Source organism: Talpa occidentalis, unplaced genomic scaffold (genome assembly GCF_014898055.3).
Source record: "Talpa occidentalis isolate TD23 unplaced genomic scaffold, MPIMG_talOcc4v2.1 talOcc4.7, whole genome shotgun sequence".
NCBI classification, from domain to species: domain Eukaryota; kingdom Metazoa; phylum Chordata; class Mammalia; order Eulipotyphla; family Talpidae; genus Talpa; species Talpa occidentalis.
In genome coordinates this window covers 127,723,512-127,745,333 of record NW_023605083.1, presented here as the reverse complement: position 1 = coordinate 127,745,333, position 21,822 = coordinate 127,723,512, and the positions used below count along the sequence as shown (strand labels likewise).

General features: G+C 52.9%; 1 protein-coding gene across 2 annotated transcripts in view; it reads right to left on the bottom strand.

Moving 5' to 3' along the window:
- ARSG (arylsulfatase G) overlaps positions 1–21,822 on the bottom strand; it is a 91,266-nt gene that overhangs the window by 3,569 nt on the left and 65,875 nt on the right. For both annotated transcript variants that reach the window (XM_037494801.2, XM_037494802.2), the window contains exons 8-11: positions 21,585–21,665; positions 11,699–11,807; positions 7,495–7,615; positions 2,307–2,397 (exon numbers count right to left, since the gene is read on the bottom strand). In XM_037494801.2, coding sequence (XP_037350698.1) covers positions 2,307–2,397; positions 7,495–7,615; positions 11,699–11,807; positions 21,585–21,665 — 402 coding nt within the window. The remainder of the gene's footprint in view (positions 1–2,306; positions 2,398–7,494; positions 7,616–11,698; positions 11,808–21,584; positions 21,666–21,822) is intronic.

Below are 21,822 nucleotides of genomic sequence, written 5' to 3'. Positions count from 1 at the left end.
AGGAGAGGAACCCAGAGCTCCTGGAAGGCCTGAGAGCACAGGGGATTTTAAGCATCGTTTTCCTATCTGAATTTCCTTAAAGAGAGCTGCTTCATGCAAAAATATTGAAATTGTATTGCGGAGTTTTAAAGTGCGTAGATTTAAGATATACAGCCATGACAGCACAGAGGACAAGAAGGTATAAAGAATAAAGAAACATGGTTTTCCGTTGTCTATACCCTCCTGGGGAGGGGGGGCAGGCTCAGCAGTCACTTCATTTCACTGAGGTCAGTTAAGGAAGAATATGACACAACCCTGGAACAGCCATTTAAAGAAGTACAAAACATCATAGAGTGGGCCTCCCTGGTGGCTTAGGGGTTAAGTTCTCAGCACTATCGCTGAGATGGCTGAGTTTGATCCCCGGCCAGGGAGCTACCCACATGGCACAGCAGACCTCTCCTGTCTCGCCCGCTGCTCCCCTCAGCAGTGTTTTTGGCCTGCCTGTTCTGCTCCCCACTCTGTCTCTGGTGAATCCTCTCACCCCCACACCTCTGGCCTACACCCAGTTCTTCTAGGCAAAAATAAATAAATAAAATTTAAAAAATATATTATAGAGAAGATAATTTGTGAAAACTCAATCCAAAAGAAAACAGGAGAGCCACAAAAAAATACATTAAGCAAAGTGAAGACAGCATAAGACGGTCTAGGGAAATCCACTCATACCAACAACCACAGTAGAAGTGAGTGAACGGAAGATCAGCCAAGTCTGGCAACCCTTCATTAGACTCCCCAAGGTTAAAAGGGAGAAGCTCATGATATTCACATCAGGAATGAAAGAGGGGTGTCATTCAGATCTTCACATAACCAAGAAGACTGTCGGGGGCGCTGGGGATGGGGGTCAGATGACTGGGTGAAATGGACACATTCTTAGAAACACGGCACCTACCAACACTGTCTCAAGAAGAAACAGAATATGCTCTGGGCCCCCCTCCTTGCTCTCTGAGCGTTTTTGTCCTATTTATAAATCTCGCCACATCTGTTGGGATTTCAGCTCTCCCCGCCCTGCCTCCCCTGAGTCGAACTGTGATCATTTAAACAGTCCTATTACTTCATGGTAACAGTTATTATTCCAATGTTGTGGTTGCAAGGGCTTTCTGGCAGGGCGATGACTTCTGAAATTAACTCAGTCTGGTGAAGCCATGCCTCTTCGATAAGGTAATGAAAGACCGTAATCTAGAAACTTTCTGTCGGAAAGCATAACAAGGATCTGACTGGTCCCATTTCAGGTCTTAGAGAATCAGATTCCTGTGGTATTTTTCATATCCTTCCAGTGATGAACTCAAAACAACTTGTCCTGTTTTTCTGCCACATTTCCTTCGGGGTCACTTATTAACACCCGGGGAAAATAATTTTTTGTTTTTTATTATATCATTCTTTGGAAAACGCTAACATTAAATAATAGAATCCAGTTGGAAGCGGCACCGGATCCAACACTTTGTTTCATTCATCTTTTAGTTTTCATTCATTATGTTGGGGTTCCTACTAAGTGCAAGGAACCTTATGCTGCAGCTCTTCAAGACACGGGATTGAAAGTTGACGGGGCTCTGGGTCAGAGACCTGAAGACGTGTACCTAAAAGACTGGCCTCCAAGGCAGAATGTGACAAATGTCAAGCGTTCTCCAAAACCCACCCACTGGGAAGATCAGAGTTTCAGGATCCAGGTGGCACCTGAGTTGAGGCCTTAAAAGCTGCCAGGGGGGTTAATACAGACACCAAGGGAGAGGGCTGCTCTCTTGCAGCGCTAAGGCCAGAGAGCAGGGGAACCAGGTAGAGAGAGCTTGAATCCAGTTGGCAGCAAGAAGTTCCTAAAGTAGACATGGAAGACAGAGTGGACCAAGAAGCAGAGACTTCGGTCAGTTTGCTAGACCTCTAAGGGCTATTTTCTGAAACAGCTTATTATCCAGTAAATTACCCCTTCAGAGATCTCTAAGCTTCCATTGAATGAGCCACCAAACTGGCTGTTGAAAGCATAACAATGGACTGAACTTGCCTTCACGGAAAAGAGGGCTCTACAAATGGGCTGAGCTAGCTCTGCGCTCTCAGGAAAATTAGGCAAACACTAGGAAGACCTTATTTGCATACCTGTGGGTGCAGAAGGCCTGTGGGTGCAGCACCCCTTGGGTGCTGGGACCTTCTGCCAGGGCCAGTGTTGGGGGTGGCACCTCCAGGAGTGCAGAGAGCCCCAAGAGACACCCCGGGCAGGGGCCAGGGCCCATGTCTGGGGCTGCACACAGGGGAGCAGGGCTGAGGGGACCCCACACACTCACCAGTGATGTAGAAGGCCTTGTAGCGCTCAAGGCGGACAGTCTGGAGTGCTCCATACTGCCCGGCCGCCCCGCTGTTGGGGTGAAACAGCACCTGAGAGGGGGTGGCAGGATTTATAATAAAATCACACCAGATGCCCCCAGCATCAAGGTCCCCAGAGCCCCACCATCCCCTCTGACCCACAGAGGACTGTCGTCCACCATCTGGGAGCCCCTGAAATAGCGGGGTTGCTCGTTCAATCAGCATGGCTCCAGCTATGGTCAGATCCAGCACATGCCGCAGTTAGAATTTGCAGGGTGCAGGAGATGGCCGAGCCCAGGCCTCAGCCCTCAGGCGCAGGATGGGGCCTGGGAATCGGCATGTTTTGCAAATGGAATTCTGACATAGGTGCTCCCAGATCTCCTTGGAAAAGGGCTTCTGCAGCCAGTGGGTTTTCCAGCCTCTCCAACAAGGATGGCTAGCAAGGCACCTGAGGTGACAGTGCGGTCTCCCCAGGATGGGGCACAGGCTGAGCTCCAAATGTTAGGGGGAAAAGGATGTCCCAAAGCAAATTCCATATAGGCTTTGTGGACTCCACCCCCACCCCAGGTCAAAGCCAAAGACACTGGGAACTCCAAATCCCATCCCCACCCAAGGGAAGGTGGCTGGGACCTGAGGGTGGGGTTAAGCAGCCAGGTGGATACAAAAGGCAGACACGTGGGCTTTGGGGGGCTCTCCATTTTTGGCTCTCCACCAGCTCGCAGCGTCCGGCCAGCTCTGAGAGTGACTTTGGGTTTCCAGGTCGTCGGATCGGGTAGGACGCATTAAAGACTTGATTTCCCTATTTTCTCCCTGAGTTGTACATTTTCCTTATTTCTTTTTCTCTTGTAAATAAACCTTTTATTAACCCTTTTGTGTGTGTCTGTAGTAGAGTATTCATAAGTCCCTTTAAAGCGCGCGGGTGAGGACCCACAGCCAGGAACCCGTTTAATATCGGGGTTGCTCTATAACACAAACAGAGACATACACCCTTTTCTTGGAGACAACCCTACTCTACAGAGAAGGAGGAAATCTTTTCTGACCAGGCCATAGAGGAAAGAATGACCCTACAAACCAGAAGTGACTAATTTGGGGTTTCTAAGGAAGAGACTTGGAAGAAAATAAATGACAGGCATCCTTGGTGGGTTGGTGGGTTTGGGCGGGAAGCGTGAGAGCGTGGTATGAATCATGACCGATAGAGATCGCTGGAAAGGCGCTTAAGTGATTCAAAGTTTCCATGGGGCTCAAAAAAAAAAAAAATAAGAAACATGTGTTGGAGCCATAAACAGCTGCCCCCCCAGGTTCCCAGCTGGAGAGGATGCTGGCGGTGGCCCCACACCTGCCGCCGCGGGCTCTCGTGATGCCCACGAGCGTGATGACAGCGGCTTCTTCCAAACAGGAAGGGAAGTGGTAACCCAAACCCTCACTTCTTCCAGCCCCACAGGAAGCCAAGCCTCTCGCCGCAGGAGGCTGTTTTGTTTCCTTGTGGAGAGGCAGGAAGCGGGGACTTGGAAACCGTATTGTCCACGAATCTGCTGTGCACTCTGACCCCCAGAAGTTGGGAGGCGATGGGGGACAAGGTCTGCTGGGTCCCCCCAATGACATGACTTGAGACTTAGAAGCAGGAACCCCACAGAGGAGGCTGCCACATCGGGATTATCTAGGCAGTGAATTCAGAGGTGACTTCAGAAATCCCAGAGGAAGCGAAACTGGGGGGCGGCTGCCCTGGGGAGGGAGGGTGGGTTCGGAGATTCCTCCCCTTTGAGCAGAGTGACTGTGGCATGGAAGAAAGTTGGCAACTTGACACGAGTTGACTCTGAAGCAATTTCCTCTCCAGAGGAAGCCGGTCCAAATTTCAAAGGTAACTTTATCTTCTGCAAACACGTTACACCTTCGTGATTGTCTTTCTCGCTCATTCGCTTTATTATGTCCCTTTTTAAAAAAAAAAATTATTTATTTATGCATATGAGAGCTGGGGTTTTATTATGTCCTAAGCAGGCCAGCGGCTCCTGACGTGAGGACCTGGAGGGCGGGCCTTGCATAGCACCCCCAAAAGGAGGTCTGTCCTCTCCCCCCTCAGGTGGGGAGCACACTTCTGCTGGCGTCTTTCACCACTAGGGGCCTCCCTAAGAGAGGTGACGGCCTTTGCAGGACTGGGGCCTAACTTCTGCTTCCTCAAGGTAGGGCCTTCAGGGACACGCCAAGGGTTTTACAGCCGGAGCAGCCCCCTGACTGGCTTGGGCCAGACGGACGCAGAGCCAGGAGGGAGGCACAATTGACTTTGTTGACTTGGTCCTGTCTTTACAGCCTCCTGCTTCCCACTGGGAGTCAGGAAAGCCCAGGTGGGAGACGGTGCCAGGTGTGCACACACCCTTCTGGCTCCCACCCCCTCCCGTGGTCTGTGCTGGGCACTGCCCTGTCCAGGTCAGAAGCTGCAGGTTCAGCCTGTGCCAGCTGCTCTGGGCTTTGAACATCATAGACTTGAGGTGTGCGGCCATGGATGAAGCAAGTGCACGGTGAGAAGACCTCAGAGGGAAAACCATAGCCCACGACTCACCTTTCAACCTCTCAACACATGACCTGGGGAGGCTGCTTCATTTGCAAAATAGGGACAAACCCAGTCACTGCAGCTTATTTGCATATTGTATTTTGCTGACATCTGGGCCTCACTTGGAGCTTCTTGAAACTGAAATGGCCTTGAAAACCATCCTGGATGAGAACCTGCAAGCCCAGGACATTTCTAAGGGTGAATACAAACGTATTTACCAAAAAATACATGTGCACGTAACATATATGTGTACATGTGCACGTAACATTTATGCGTGTGCGTGTGTGCACATGTGGGTATGTCTGTGTAGCGATGTAATAATCGTTGTGTTCTTACCTCCTGCCCTCCCTTCAGTGAATTTGAGGTGATTTACTCCAGTGTCTTTGTCAGGTGACCATGGAAGACCAAGGCCAACAATTGCCTACGCCCCTTGAAGGGGCCCAGGCAGACCACCCCAAGATTCTCACATGGGTCTCCTCAACACACCCTCTTTGCCCCCCCGAGCATCCTGAGCAAAGAGCAGTGAAATCCCATGAGGCTGAGGTGAATCGTAATCCTTGCCTAAGTCCATCGCCCTCCCCTAATTAAAGGAGAGAGCAGCGTGACCTGAGCTTCGGCCCTTTCTCTAATCAGAGACGCCATCACTGCTTTCTCTTTTACGATTTAGAAGAATGCAGTTTGAGGGGTCCCATCCAGTTGGCGGTTACCAGTAAACATGTCCTCTCTGCCAATCTTATCTAAGGCGAGGCAGTCCCTTTCTCTTGCCTGTCACTGAGGTCTCCCCTGCCTGTCTTTGACGCCCCAGATCCCTCCATTATTTTTTTTTAAATAAAGGTTTATTTATACATATGAGAGCTGGGGTGCAGGCCAGAGAGAGAGAGGATTCACCAGAGACAGAGTAGGGAGCACAACAGGTGGATCCACTGAAATACACTGCTGAGGGGCGCAGCGGGGAGACAGGAGAGGTCTGCTGCGCCATGTGGGTATCTCCCTGGCCAGGGTCGAATTCATGCTGCAGTGGCTGCCTATAGCTTCATAGTATTGAGACTCAAGGCCCCCCGCCCCCCACCCCGGCAATGCCACTAGGGAGGCCCTCTTCATTATTCTTTAGAATTTACCACCAGGTAAATTCTCCGTACATTTGTCATTACACATTGGCCATTTTTCCTAATAACTATGTGAATTTGCTCATCTGTCCAGCCTTCAAAAAAAACAGATGGGGTAGGGAAGTTTTCCCCTGCCCCCCAACACCTTCTAACTCTCAATAATCTTATCTCACTTGTCCTGGCTAACTTTGCAGGAATGCACTGCTCAGGGAGGCGGGAGGTGGCCCATAGGTGCCAGCAGCCTTGCTCTTTGACTCTGGAAGATATCACCAGTGACTTCTGGCAGGCACTGAGCTGGGCTGTTTCCTCCCGGGTCTGGGGGTGTGCGGCAAGGGAGCAAGTCAGCGCCAGCTTCGTGACCACAAGTCACACGTCCCCAGGAAATCACCAAACGGTGCTGCGGCTTGTACCTGCGTCTCCTCCCTGGTGGTTGCGCCCAGTCCTGTGGCAGCTGATCTGTCACAACCGAGCCCCCGAGATGGAGCTTCCGTGACTGCAGAATGTGCAGCTGGAGAAAGAGTAGGAACAAAGCTAGGGAGCCCAGGAGCTGCTTTCATGGGGGGACTGATCATGCCAAGGAGCCCACGGGCCTCAAAGCACTTCCTGGTGACCCCAATAATTCTCTTAGTAACCATAGTAATAAACACTAAGGAGTCTCTCCCTCCTGACGTCTTCGGTCTCCCCCAAGGCTCACATGCTGCTCATTTCTGGTCCAAAGGCGGAAACTGTTTTCCTGCCCCACCACTCAGAGTCGGAACAGGCTTGGTCGGCAGCTCCACAGGGTCAGACACTCGGGGGAGGCAGTGCTTCCTCAGCGGGAGCTGCGGGCGTTGTCCGACCCCCCTGGGCTGCACGCACAGGCTGTGGACCGGGCCTGGCTGGCTGAGAGGAAGGGCAGCTTCAAAAAGGCCGCTGGACATTTAACCAGCACCCGAGTCACTTCCAGGTGCCCTTGGCAAGGACATAAATATACTCTTTGATGTGTGGGTTCGTCGTGGAGAAGCCTGTGCTCAGAGCGCCTTATGGGGGGGGTTCCTCTGGCTTCCTCTCCTCCCACTTCCTCTTCCCCTTGGCAAAAGGAAGACACACGGAAATGACAGGGAAAGGCCATCAGCTCTGACATTTCCGGCTGTTGCTGACATGGGGCGCTGCCAAGCACATTGAAGAGGGGACACCCGGCGATGGGAAGCAGAACCCAAATAGCTGAGGGGCTGCAGGGCTGCAGGCCGAGCCCTCCAGGAGCTGGAGGGTGGGGTGTAAAGACCTTGCTGGCTCAGCCATTCGAGAGTCTTTCTTTCATTTGCTCATGCATTCATTCTTGCAGGCTGCATGCTGGGTCCAGTGTTAGGTGCCCGGAGAATTAAAGGGTGAGCCTGGCAGCTGAGCTCTTCACCCCATTCCAGGAGGGGCACCCCACAGTACACAAGTCCCAGGCACTAGTCCATCATCACAGATGAACAAATTCACATCATCATCTAGTCCAACAAATATAAGCCAAGTGCCCCCTGCTCCACTTACCCGGTGCCCAGCCTGTGACTTCCCAAGGAGCACAGCAGAAGCATCCAGGCCATCAAAGCTCCGTCCCGGGGGCAAGGCAGCCCCAGCCAGGGCCAGCACCGTGGGGAAGATGTCCAGCACACTGCAGGAAAAACAAGACAGCACTGGCTCCCTCTGCTCCCAGACTCTTCCTGGCCAAGCTGGGGTCAAGACCCAATGCTACCAGCCCAGACCAAGCCCCTGACCCTGCCACTCCACCTGCCTCCCCTCGGCCTTTCTGGCTTCCCTTCAGCTTCCACCCGCACCTCTGCTCCTTGAGAGGCAGCACCCAGGCTCCGTGGCTGGGTCTCCTGGGTCATCTATGTGACTTCTCAGTCTTGGCTTTCCAGTCTCCAAACCGCGTGTGATAATAACAGTGTCAGCCTCACAGGAGGGTGTGGGCCTCACACACACATAAGTCTCTTGGAAAGTGTTTGGTGCATATCTGCGTTGTGATTACCCCGCAGCCCCTCCACCCTGAGACCCATTGAAGAATTAGGGGTCCTCCCTGCCACGCCACCTCTGAGCAGGAGCAGCGCGTGACAGGTGTCTGCACGAGAAGGTTCCACGCCGCTCTCCCTCCCTGGTGCCGCCAACACCTGGCCTCTGTTGAGACCTCCGTGCCGTGCGAAACATTCTATTCCCTTCAAGGTAGCTGTTTTTTCTATTACAAAATAGTAAATGTTTTGCAGGTTAAAAAATAGAATGTCCAGGAACACAGGAGAACAATGTACCATCCATTACCCTCCGCGGTCATTGGTAATTCGGTAGATTGAGTGATAATGGGTTTGTTTTTCTTTTTAAAGTCATGCTGTGCAGTTTTGTGCTAGAGGGAAGGACACATCTCCCTCCAGTCCGCTGTGTTCACGTCAGGCAAATGTCCTCAAGGAGAACACACAGGCTCCCCTGCCCACAGAGCTGTTAACCTCAGGACAGCTGAGGTCAGTGGGAGCCCAGAGGGTGGGGCCCATGGACCTAAGAGGTCTGGGCACCTCCGCCAGGGGAGGGCCACTCCTGGGGGCCCACTCACCCTCCCCAGGCCTGGGGAGGGCTCGGCCCTCTGCCTCCCTCTCCTCTCCTGGGCTCCCCCTACGACCCCAGCAGGCTCTCTCCTGAATGCACAGAGTGTATCCGGTGGGCCCTCAGCTTCACCGTCCACGTGGCTGGTGGCTTATCTCGGGAGATATGTGCCCGGGAGTGGGCATCCACACTGCGCCATCGAGGAGCACTCGCAGAGCAAGGAACAGTCTGGAAGCCTGTTCAGAACCCAAGGTTCCTGCACAGGCCGGAGGCAGGCAGGACAGCAGAGAGTCCCCGTAGGCCGAGGTGGCCGGGATGTTTGTTGAGCTCTCTCCAAATGGCGTCCCTCAGAGAGTCGGGCATCACGGATGAGTCAAACTGCCCAGCGAGAACAAGAGGCCTGCATCAGACCTGCAGAACTGCAGGCCTTCTTTTTCTGACTTCGTGTTTTCCCGCCACCGCGAGGCTGGGCCTCCTCATCACGGAGCACCACGCCTGACGTTCGCGGGATGCTAGGGTCTCAGAATTTGACAGGGCTCTCACAGTCACCTCGTCCACAGCCTGGACACAGAAAACCTCAAGAGAAAGGTTGCAACACCCGGTGGCCAGGCTGCTCCGGTGGCCCCAGCCAGCACTGGCAGGCTCGGCCGGACACGGCCCCTCCCTGGCTTATGGAGGAAGCCAAGCCCGAGAGGTCGGCCGGGAAGAAGAAAACCCTTCCTGACACATGTCCCAAGGCCGTCCTGGGGCTGGGCCAGGCAAGGGGAGACCTCTGGAAGCTATGGAGACTACCAAAGGGACGCCCGCCCCCCGCTGCGAGCTAAATGCCCCCCCCCCCGAGAAACCGGTCTGGGGGTGTGTGAAATGTGGGAGAAAGTCACCAAAGTCCCCCGTGCACATTCCCAAGTCCCCGCCGTGGATGATGAGGCTGGGGGGCAGCTCCCTGCAGGGCCTGCCTTCAGGGGCCCTCGTTCCATAGAAAATACTAAAAGCTTGTATCTCACTCTACAGAGATGCCACAACCAGGTCAGTCGCACAGACGGATACAGAAAATGTACGTATCAAACCAAGCTCAATTTTCTTCGATCTGAAAGGTCATTTTTAATCCCAGTTTAAAAAAAAATTGAAAGTAAACATTTCACAGGCCCTGTTGCTCTGTCCCCCTGTTCTGACGGAGAGTGGCCTGGTCTTGTGGATGCGAGATGGGCATCCGGGATGGCGGGGCTGCCCCCGAGTGGACAGGGGCACTTTCCGGGGTCACTGGGCAGGGCCTTATCTATTCTTTAGTCTGGCTCGGCCAGCCCAAGGCGCTGAAGGTTGTTCAGACGTGTGCATCTTTGGCTTCTAACCTGAGGAGCAGCGGGTGTGGAGGGCAGAGGCTCGGGGTGGGGGTGGGGCTGCTCACTGCAGGTGCTGGGCTGAAGGCGACATCCCCAAATGGAGAGCCAGGAGCTCCAGACATGAGCTGATGGGCTTGAGGTGGGTGCTGAGCAGTCCTGGGGTGCAGCACATCCGAGGGCAAAGGCAGGGGTAGGGCTGGAGGGTGTTCCCTAGAAACTGGGAACCTGGGGACTTGCGCTCTGGAAAAGGGTGGATGTCATCCAATCACGGGCGCAGCAAGTGTGGGGAAGGAGGGGGCGTCGTGGGCCTGGACAAAACGGCAGGGAGGAAGGAGCAGAACTTCCTCCAGATGGGGGGGCAGGCGGGAACATGCCTAGGAAAGGGGGAGCCTTGAGTTGTGTCTTCCTGCCTTGTAACCCCCTCCCGTTGCGCTGGGAAAGCTGGGTACTGGCCCTCCTTGCTCTAAGCCCTGCGGGGGTTTGAGGGACTGCAGTGTCCCTCTTAAAGGTCAGCAGGTGCCCACAGCACAGCTTTGCAGGGAACATGGGCCCCAGGGCATCGGGGAAGCTCAAGAGCAAGGTGTGCCTGTTTGTTATAGGGCAGAGTGGGGGTGGGGTGAGACCCCCACCCCGGCTTCCCCCACCACTGCCCACTGCCAGATACAGTAAAGGGGTGTGAGGGGGTGTCTTTGAAAGGGATGTGTGGCCAGACCCCATGCAGGGGTGATGCACACAGGACACGAGTGTGAGCAGTACCCCCTGGGTGTTCCTACTGCTCAGACCCTGCAGAACCAGCTGGTCCCCTGCACAGATCCCTCTGGGCATCTGGAGGGCCCCCGCACCCTAGGGGGCCTTGCTTTCCTGGTGACACAGCAGCCTTAGTTGCTCGGATGAGATCATTTCAAGTCCTTACCACCATCTGCTCACCAATAATTGCCCCAGTCACCTCCAAAAGAGGGGCCGTCTGCTCTGAACAGAGCTGGGGGTCTCCCAGCCCCCATGCAGTCCCTTGATTTTTGTGGATCAGCCTAGACAAAGCACATGAAAGCTGGGACCCTCAAGTCTGCCTCCTGGGGGGCACTCAGCTCAGCCTGTAGACGGTTGGGTTGGCACAGCAAGGGATAAAGTGCTATTTGGCATCAGGTGGAGGCCAAGGAGACTACTAAGCCCTCCCACGACACCAAATGACCTGGCCCTCAATGGCACAGGGCCCAGGTTGGGACACCTGCATCAGAATTTTAGGTGCAAACCACCAGGTCATCTGCACAGGTGCTGCCAAGGCCCCACCCCCAACCCCTGAAGGTCACAGCACCATCCTATCAAGCACATTCGGCTGTTGTCCCCAGTCCCCAGCCCTGGGCCTTGGCCCGTGGTTGAGTCCAACGGTAAACGTTTGTTTCCCCATCCTGCAGTTGTGTCACTGGGCTTGGAGGACAGGATGTGTGCAAGACATTTCTGTGAACCGATCACAGCACCTGGGCGCACACCTGAACATTAACCTCTAAGAGGTGGCCAGTGGCACAGGTGTGGACCTTCTCCTCTGCTCTACATGAACTCATTCACATGGGGAAATAGCAAGATGGCGAATTATAATGACACCCCACCCCCATCCTGCTATAATCAAGACAACATAATGCCCAACATTACCCCCAGTGGGGCTGATGGGGTGTCTGTGTGATGTCCTGGTGAAATCCCAGGGGTCCTTAAGCAAGTGTGACCTTGTACCAAGGCTGGTCCCTTCGGTCACCAGACTGTCTCCTACGTCAGTGGCCACCTCTGAGGCCCCTGAATCATCAAGACACCTCAGGGTAGTCTGGGTCTCCTACCTTAAGAGGGCGGTGCTGGTGACATTGCTGGGGACCTTGCCAGGCCAGTAAGCCAGAGCTGGGACCCGGTGCCCGCCTTCCCAGGTGGTCTGCTTGGCTGAACTTCCCCCTGTAAGAAGAGGCGGACAGCTGGTTCTTTGAGGGTAGTAACTCTGGACTTCCTTCATCTGAGAACTATTATCTGGAGCAACATTTCCATTCTACAAGGACTCTCTGGAAGTTTCTGCTAATTTCAACAAGGAATGACTTTTTGAGTAACCAGCTTACTATCTTTTAACCCGAGTTTTCATTATCCTGGGCTCCACATCTGGAAATACTTCTCTTGGTCACTCTCTTGGAATCAAATCACTTACCTTCTTCAGGACCCTTTAAATGGCCTGTCAGCTGACGTCCTTTTTGTACATCTCCCCGCAGGGAGACCTGTGCTCCCAGACATACTAGATGCTTAACAAAAATGTCAAATAAATGAATTTGTCTTCCTATTTATCATAATGTAATTGTCTGTTCGGGATGAAAAATGTACAATTTTTAGAACAGAGAGACAGGCAGCAGCTTCCCCAGCTACTTGATGGCCCAGCACCCAACGAGCGAGCCCGCGCGGATTTTCTTGTATCTTGTTTTGCTTTAGTTGCTCTGTTTTGGTTTCCTTGAATGAATGAGTTGTTCTGACGTTGTGAAACAGGGTTAGTAATAGCTCCCCACCTCCTGCCTCTTGTGGGGAGGTAAGAGCAATCTTTTACCCTCTATTTATTTCCACGTTGCTAATTAAAAGAATTGTTTTTATACCCACTTAGCCAAAAGCGACCACCAATTATAATGATGACCAGCAGGCGAGCAGCGATGAGGTCATGTTCCATGGAAACACTGCACTGAATTAACCGTGACCACCCTCCCACACGCGCCCCACCCTCGTGCTCACTGAGACCACGATCCTCAGGCTTAGCGTGTAAAAAGCCCTTCCAAGGCGCACGTCGCATGTGGCTCACGCATACCCTGGTCATGCAACGCTTCCACATTTGGCTGGCGCGAGCGTGAAAGCAGCGATGGCCGGGGGAGGGGCCCCGTGGCCCGGGCGTCTGTCCCTCTGCGCTCACACTGAACAAACGGGACCTTTGATGTCCCTGGCCAGCACACCCCACCGGAAATGCTCAGCATTCTTGAGATTTTCTCAGAACTGGCTTTGGAGTCCCCCAAGTGTTGGAGTAAGAAACAAGACACAAAAACAACTCCCTCACGTCCAAATGGACAGTCAACGTGTTGGGGTATGGGGCTCCCCAAGCCAGGTGGGGCAGTGCAGGCTGAATTGGAAGCCCTTTGACCTTGGCCTGGGGGTTCTCAAATGTGTGCTTTCCGGGGAGACCCACGCCCCCCATAAACCACACACATGGGACAGAGGATCCAGGAATGTGGCAGCATAAAAGCAGCCCCACGTGGCTTTGGAATGCATGACTTCAGCTTCAGCTCGGGCCAAGGAGCAGGGAGGAAGCATCCGAGATCGCATGTGGCGGGCGGCAGAGCACTCCATGCTGCGAGGGGCATGCGCGTGAAAGTTGGGGGGATAGGCAGGTGACATATGGTGCCCATCTAAGTGTGCATCCATGTGCACAAGATGCAAATGGACTTGCTTAGCCTTTGAGGTCAGATGTTAAGAAAAGGTGAAGGCTTCAGTTCCAAGCAACAAGCCATTAGCTCTGGCGGTGAAGTAGGCTCTGGTCACGACTGAGCACTGGGCAGTGGGCACCAGAATTGGAGCGGGATTTGATCTCTGCTCTTTGGTTTTCACCACTTGGGATCCCCCGGTTTACCTTGACCATTTGTTTTCAGGCGATGACTTTCCTGATGGAGAAAAGTACTTCTATGTGTTTGCTTTGTTTCAGCACAGGGTTGGCTGCGGGAAGGGTCAGGAAGACCCCAGCCAGTCACACGAGGCATATGTCAACAGAGAGGAGAGCCCCCATGCCAAGATTCAGAAAGTAAGAGGAAGAGAGAGAAAGGTTGGCGGAAAGAAACCCCTGGAGGTGGCCAGCTGGGAGGCAAACCCCTCCAGGCAGTGAAGACTGATCAACTAGTAGGGATGCACTTTGGGTCCTGGCTTTAGAAAAAGACAGAATTAGATATTTCAGCCACAGTCCTGGTACTCTAAGGAATTCATCTTAAAGGAATCCAGAGTTTGGACAGGCAATCATACATATGTATGTCAAACACACACACACAAACACACACAAACACACACCCCTAAATCCCAGTATCTCACTGGCACTGCAGGGATGGACAAAGTTAGATCTTTCTAGCCTTCTCTGTGGGTCCCTAAGGTGGTAAGTCCCTGTTATCATAGGCATCTAACAGTGTCTGCGGAGTTTATCTGTATTAGCAAAGGCTGAATTCCAGGACAGCTGCCCCTGGTTCCCCAACACGCTTCAGGGATACCTGCTCCTAATGGAACCTCAATCCTAGTTCAGTACTGTGATAACAGCAACAATAATCTCCTCTACTTACTGAGCCCTTCTAAGCCCCCAGTGATGCTTCCTAAGCATCGAGCTCAGTACTTCCCTGTATTACCTCATGTAATTCTTATGACAAACTTTCAAGTGAGATACTGTGATCTTCATTTTTCAGAAGTTCAGAGAGGCTAAAAAATTTGCCCAGGTCACACAGCTGGCAAATGGTAACACCAGGATTTGAATCCAGGTCTAACTACAGGACCCATCATACCCTCTGGGACTGTGGTTCTCATTCCTGAATACATTTTAAAGTCACTAAGAGGGCTTTTTAAAAATACCTACACTGGGCCTCCCTGGTGACGCAAGGGGTTAAGATGCAACCCATAAAGCTATCCGCAGCCACTGCAGCACAAGTTCAATCCCTGCCCCGCCAGGGAGCTACCCACAGAGTAGCAGACCTCTCCTGCTCTCCCGCTGCTCCCCTCAGCAGTGTATTTCAGTCAGTCTGCCTGTTCTGCTCCCACTCAGTCTCTGGTGAATCCTCTCACCCTCCCCCGCAACCCCCACCACACCTCTGGCCTGTACCCCAGCTCTTGTATGTATAAATAAATCTTTAAAAAAAAAATTAAAATACTGACACTGATGCCCCGTTTCCAGAGACTGAATTCTCTGTCCTGGGTGGACCTGGATACCCATATTTTCTAAGCTCTTCTGGGGATTTAATGTAAGGATCACCATTCTGGGGGATGGAGAGTAAGGGGCAAGATCTGACAGTGGACAAAATGCATTTCAAAACTCACTATAGCACCTGTGCTTTTTAACCCCAGATTTCAGATTGCCTAGATTTTTATACCTGTATGCCATAGGATCATAAATGTGACTCACAGGACTTAAATAAAACCAACAGATAATCTATAAATTAAACTTTATGCACTTTAGATTGCAAAAGCTCTTGGTTAGTTTAGATAAATCGTAATACTTTGCTCGGTGACCTGGCACGGTGGAAGTGTTGGTTGCCTTTGACTTTTTGCTGGGAAATGCAAGCTTATGGTCATGAGAACGCATTTCGATGCACTTGTAGTTAGTTATGACTCTAATTAAGGCAGAACCTCTTACTTAAAGCAATAAATATTTAGCCTCAGCAACCACAATATAAACAGAACCATGATTCATGAAGTTGCTTACTTGATCTTCCCTGGCTACGAAGTGAAATGCCATTCCGTGTGCCTGGAGCCGGGCCGCCGGAGGACTCACCACAGCCTACGCTGGGAACTAGCAGCCTCTCCCAGAAAGGCCCCAAATGCCATGTTTCACTGAGTCACAAAGCAGCGGGGCTAGCCCGGAGGTTTGGAAACTTCCCAGTCCAGGAGAGCCCCCCGGGGGTGGGGTTCTCATTCTAGTGATCCTGAGGCCAGCGGTCTGAAGACCAGAGCAGAAATAGCAAGGTAGGTGGGCGGGACGCCCCTGGAGGCCGGCAGGTCTCGCCCTTACTCCAGGGCCACACTCTCCTCCTGGGGCCGTGGGCGGCCTGCGTGACTCCTCCAGCCACCTCTGAGGGGATGTGGTTACACTGATCTCAGAGTGGTGGGAAATGTGCAGAAGGTCCTGCGTGCGGTTCTGCCCCACACAAATACACTAAAACTAAACAAAATCACCTGCAGAGAGAAAATGGCGGAAGTTGCTACCTGGAAACTCCCACGCTGAATCCAGCCTCTAGCAGTCAGATTTGATCTGCACCGTCCTTGCTTTGAATACTTGTGGCTAGGACCGAATGTCATTAGACAGGGCCCGCTCTGCAGTTAACCAAGTCCCTGACGCTGCCCACAGCTCACGGAAACCAACATCAGGCCATTCCTGTTACCTGCCTGGCCCGCCAGAGCCTGTGCAACTGTGGCTCGGTTACAGCGTGCCTGTCCTGAGTGCACATTCTATAACCTTCTAGAGAAGCAGGCTGTGTTGCTAAATATAAATACGTGCCCTTGCCAAGGATGCCCGTGGCACACTAGTTTTCTAGAAACACCAGGCAGCCAGGCTCGCTTGGATGGCGACTCAGCTGGCCCAGGTTGGCCTTGAGGGTAGTGATGGGGACCTTCCAAGGCCGATGGTCAAAGGTCACCAGGACACACAGTTCCATGTCCACTGGATCCCCCCCAGCTGGCGCTGCCCCAACACTCCTTGACACCGTTCCCTCACCCAGGCACACCTCTGACCTCTCTGTGTTCCACCCTCATCTCCAAACTGGAGGAAGGCCCAGGATCCAGAGCGGCTTCCTAGTGGGAAAGGTTATGCAACGACCTGATAGCATCAAATTACAAACAACCAAGGTCTCCTAGAAGCCGAGGATGCCAAGTGCAACAGAATGTTTCCTCATCACCAAGGGGGAGGAAGGAACAGCTCTGCTCTTCAAATAAAACAAGAAAAGCTTTTCCAGACAAGAGAGCAGCCAGGAGGGGACAAACAAGGTGTTGGTTGTGTGCTGAGCAGGAAACAGGTCTGGGCGGGGCAGGACGGGGCGGCTGCTCGCAGCCAGGCCCTGCCGCTGCGCTGTGTCTGCGGTGGGCATGCACCTCGTGCCCTCTGTCTGGGGGACAGCTCTGCTTTGCCCCCCAGCCCCCAGTTCAGTTTCTCCTCATCCCTGCAGGGTGCCAGCCCAGCCCAGAGGAGCATCCTCACGCGCACGGTGCAGGGGGGTGGGGGAGGAGATGAATCCAGGAGACGCTGCCTCATCCCCTCAGCTGAGCAGGGCAGCTTGGCCAGGAAAGGAAAAGGAAGACAAGGCGGGGGGCCGGGGGCCGGGCAGCAGGGAAGGCAGCGCGTGGCCTGACGTAGCGTGCTGGCTGCCGGGAGAAAGCAAGCAGGGCTCTGTGGACTGTTTGTCCTGCCCCGTTGCGACAACAGGACTGTCTTCTCTTTCATCTGCTCTGGAGACTGGCCCCTTCAGAGCAAGACCTGCGGGGGTCCCACCAATGAGGATGCTGGGTGAGGGGGAGCAGGGGGCCCACAGGGACCCCCAGCCACCATGACCTGAGCCCCTGCCCTACTCCTGCCACACATGACTTGGCCTGGCCGCCGGGAACCCCAGCAGCCCCCGCAGCAGGGGGGAGGGAGAGGCTGTGGGAGAGCTGAGGGCAGGTGGTGTGGAGCTTGAGGAAGGGGAATGTTCACCCCCAGGCACAGCGTCCCTGAGCAAAGAGGAGCGTGGCCGCCAGCCCGCGCCCAGCTCGGGTCCAAGCGCGGAGACCCAAGCCGCGTGGAGATGCCAGCCCAGCCTTGGCCTCCAAAGCCTCCAGCCCTCTCCTCCTCCCTGCTCTGCCCCCCACAGATTGAGCCCATCCAGACTGTCACAGGGGCTAAAGGCATTTTCCTTGACAGCCGTGAGGCCTGTGGAAGCAAGACTGAACTCTCCAGATGGCAGGGCAGGTTGTGGGGCAGAGCAGAAGCGAGCAATGCCTGGCAGGTGGGGCAAGGAATGAGCGAAGGTGGTCGGACAATTGCCAGTCGCTGGGGAGAGTCCTCCGCCCTGTTCAGCCTCAGTTTCCCTAACAGGGAGACTTAAGATGGCGGGACCCCTCCTGCTGGCCTCAGGCAGGGAGATCCCTAGAGATGTGTCATTTGCTTTTTTCATTTATCATCTGGGGCTCTGCACAAATGTCTAGTCTTTGCCCCCCCAACCTCACTCTCAGCCCCACAGACATGAGGACGCTGCCGGGAGGTCTGGGTAAGCGGGTGCTAATGGTTGAAGTCTGTGGGGTTTTTTCTTGGGGTGATGAAATGTTTGGAGACTCGACAGAGGTGACTGCCGCACAGCACAAGTGTGTCACACGCACCGAATGGGCCAGGTTAAAATGGTCAGTTTTACATTACCTGAATTACACCTTAATTTAAAAAATTAAGTATGACATCTGCAGTCTTAACCCCCTTCCACGATCGCACACGCTTCTTCAGGATAAAGGCCAAAACCCTGGCCCTGAACGAAAGGTCCTTCCACCGCTGGCCCCGGCCTTCCCCCCGCCCCGCGCCCAGCTGTCCCTCCACCCCAGACACAGACAGCTGGGCAGCTGCTGCTGTCTGGTCTCCGCCCACTCGCCCGGGCTGCCCAGAGCGCCCTCCCCTGAGACCCAGCCCGTCTCCTACTCATCTTCAAAACTCAGTCCACTTGGGAAGCTTTTCTGTCTGTACTGTAGTCCTGCCCTGAGTTACGATGACCTCCCTAAGTCTCTGGCCCCTGCACGGTCCAACAGAACCGCTACCAGGATGGAAACGGTCTTTCTGTAGCTTCATGACCCAACGTGACCACCATTTGCCCATTGTGTGCTGCCGAGCCCTGGAAGCAATGCTAGTGCCACTGGGCACTGATTTTAATTTAAACGCACATGGCCACAGGTGGCTAGTGCCTGGCACAGGACGGGGTAACCCAGAGCGGCGGTTCTCAAAGTTGAACCCACATCCAAGTCACTGGCAGGTCTTGTGGGAGCCAGGCCCAGGGGTTCTGATGACGAGGGCAGGGCGAGGCCCTGAGCCTGCACTGCTAACAGCCCTCACTGCTGAGGTCGCGGATTCTAGGCCCACACCTTGATAAGCGCTGGTCTAGATTGGAAAGTCCGAGGCTCAGCTGGCTCCAGACTCATAGTCTAGATATTCTAGATCTGTGGTTCTCAAAGTGGGGTCCCTGGCCCAAGCACATCTTGTTAGAAATGCACTGTCTCCCTCGCCATCCTGGACCTGCTGGATCAGAACTGCCTTTTAGCAGGATCTGCAGGAAACTGCTAGAATCCCTGAGAAACACTGCTCTAGACTTCAGGCCTGAAGGCCAAGTCTCCACTGATTAATTCCCCAGCACTGAGCACAGTTCCTGGCACATAGTAGGTGCTCAACAAACTGTAAGACAGGAGTGGAGGAGGTTGCCCAGCCAGGGAATGTATTTCTTAGTGGGTAAAGTTCTTCCCACGAAGAACTGGGCACCAGACCACATCTTAAATTTGGAAGCAATGTTTCAAAACTACCTTATAAGGAGGTGGGGGGAGAGACAAGTTAAGGTAGATCCTCATATAGGCCATCAGCAGTCACCTTCTTAGGGAACAAAGTGCCCTCCACCACGGAGCAGTCAGCTACTAACAGAACTTTACCCCCATCCTCTGTCTCCATGCCTTCCGGACTTTTAGCACCCTCAAGAGTGCTAAGTCCTGGCTCTTCCAGGCTTCCCAACTGAGCATTGAAGATGGCAGTTGGGGCCAAGGGTGCCCTAGGTCCAGAGCGGAGGAATTATATAATCAGCTCATACAAAAAACCACTGCCTGCTTATTCTGTATTTTGCTAGGTTCCTGCAGCAGATAGGAACTCCAGTCCTAGCACCCTTCCTTGGTCCAGCTCTCCAGAAGCCAGGAAGAAATTGCAGCATCATTCTTGAACTTGAAAGCAGGGGAGAGAGAGAGAGAGAGAGAGAGAGAGAGAAACTCCAGCACCTTAGTAGATGAAGATGAAGCAGTGTAGTCATTGAGCAGGTTAGGGGGAGGTGGCACCCAGTTTTCCTTGAATCTCCAGACACAAGTCACAGCCACAGTCCCAACACCACTGACTTGTAAGGTTTTCGAGGACTCAGCTCCAGGGATACCAGGTTAAAGTTGACAAATGAAAATGAAGGTCCAGCCCTTCTCGCCACCACCGATAGGATGCGCGAATGTTCCAGTTTCTAAGTAACTACAATATCCTGCCAGATTAACACGAACAACTGACCTGGGGACCCCTGTCTAGGGAATAATCTGGTCCAGCCCACCCTGAGCCCCTTGGACACAAGCTCCTTCTAAAAACTTTAAATCTTTTTAGGATGCAAAAATTACCATTTGTTGTGGGAAAAATCACATTTAAATCCTTTCTCCCCTATCCAGACAGTGTTAGGGGGAAAAGGATGTCCCAAAGCTAATTCCATACAGGCTTTGTGGACTCCACTCCCACCCCAGGTCAAAGCCAAAGACACTGGGAACTCCAAATCCCATCACCACCAAAGGGAAGGTGGCTGGGACCTGAGGGTGGGGTTAAGCAGCCAGGTGGATACAAAAGGCAGACACGTGGGCTTTGGGGGTCTCTCCATTTTTTGAGCTCTTGGCCAGCAGCAGCGTCCGGCCAGCTCTGAGAGTGACTTTGGGTTTCCAGGTCGTCGGATCGGGTAGGACGCATTAAAGACTTTATTTCCCTATTTTCTCCCTGAGTTGTACATTTTCCTTATTTCTTTTTCTCTTGTAAATAAACCTTTTATGAACCCTTTTGCATGTGTCTGTAGTGGAGTATTCATAAGTCCCTTTAAAGCGCGCGGGTGAGGACCCACAGCCAGGAACCCGTTTAATATCGGGGTTGCTCTATAACAACAGCACTACAGCTAATCTTTGCACCTTGTATGGGCTCGTTCAAGAATTTCCCAAGAACACATATGCTTGTTTATATACAATACAATTATACCTTACATATTATTTTTGTAATCTGCTTTATTCACTGCAAATTATGTAATGGAAATGTTCCCGAGTTAACAATATGAGCCATTTCACTGGTGGCTTAGTATTTCTTTAAATGAATAGAACATGATTTCTTTAAGCACTTGCTAAACACGTAGGTCATGTCCAACTATTTTTTAAAAATCCACTGCAACACCCATTCTTTCACATGCATCATGGAGCACTTGACTGATAGTTCTTTAAGACCAATTCTTTGAGGAGAAATTGGATAATCAATAGCTTTGACATCATGTTTCAGGCTTTGGCGACACTGCCAAATTGTCCCTCGTATAACGGTCCTCTCAGAAAGTGAGGTCCTCGCGGGTCACTGTCCCAGAGCAGATGGGCTGGGAGCTGAAGGACAATTCAGCAGAGAGAGGCAGTATGGTGCATTGGGAAGAACTAGGTAGCAAGTTTGGCTTCCTCCTCATATGCTGTGTGCCCTTGGGCAAGTGACTTAGTCTCTCTGAGGGGCTCTCTCTCTCTTTGTCTGCAAAAAGGAATGATTACCATCTACTTATCACTATTGTAAGGTCTAGAGATAATATTGTAGAAACCTTGCCTATTTGTACGTTAAAGATTTCTTGAATGAATGAGATGCATTAATGGTTGGGTGGATGGAAGGGTCTCAAAAAACAAGGGGGAAACCCCAGAAGGAAGGAGAGAGAGGATGGGCAGCAGGATAAAGGCAAAGGAAAAGCATATGTATTGGAAGGTCCATGGATGAACTGGCCAGATGGGAGAAGGCTGGTCCCCAGAGGGGAGCCCTGGGGTATAAGACAAGAAGGGGTGGTCTGGGCTGAGCAGAAGCTGGCTCTGTCGCTATTTGTTTCTCTTCTGTGGTGGCTGGTGGGCGACATGTCCTACTTCACTGAAGTCCGAAGGCCTGGGTATAAGTTGGTTCTCCCAGAGGCAGACCCTCACGCCCAGCACCCCGCCAACTCCAGCTGAGCCCCCTACCTTGATGAGTTTGCCATGATCCAGAGAAGGGGCCCACGCTGCCCGCCAGCTCACACTTCTGTGCCCAGGGGCCATTGTCTCCTAGGAGCCAAAGCAAGCAACATGTTGTGTGGTCAGCAGGTTGGTGGACACCATCCCCAGTGCTCCCCCTCTGGCCCCACATCTCCGTGCACAGCAGGGGACTGGATAGCAGGTGCACTTGGGGGAGCAAATATGAACCCTTCCCTCAAAAGCGCCA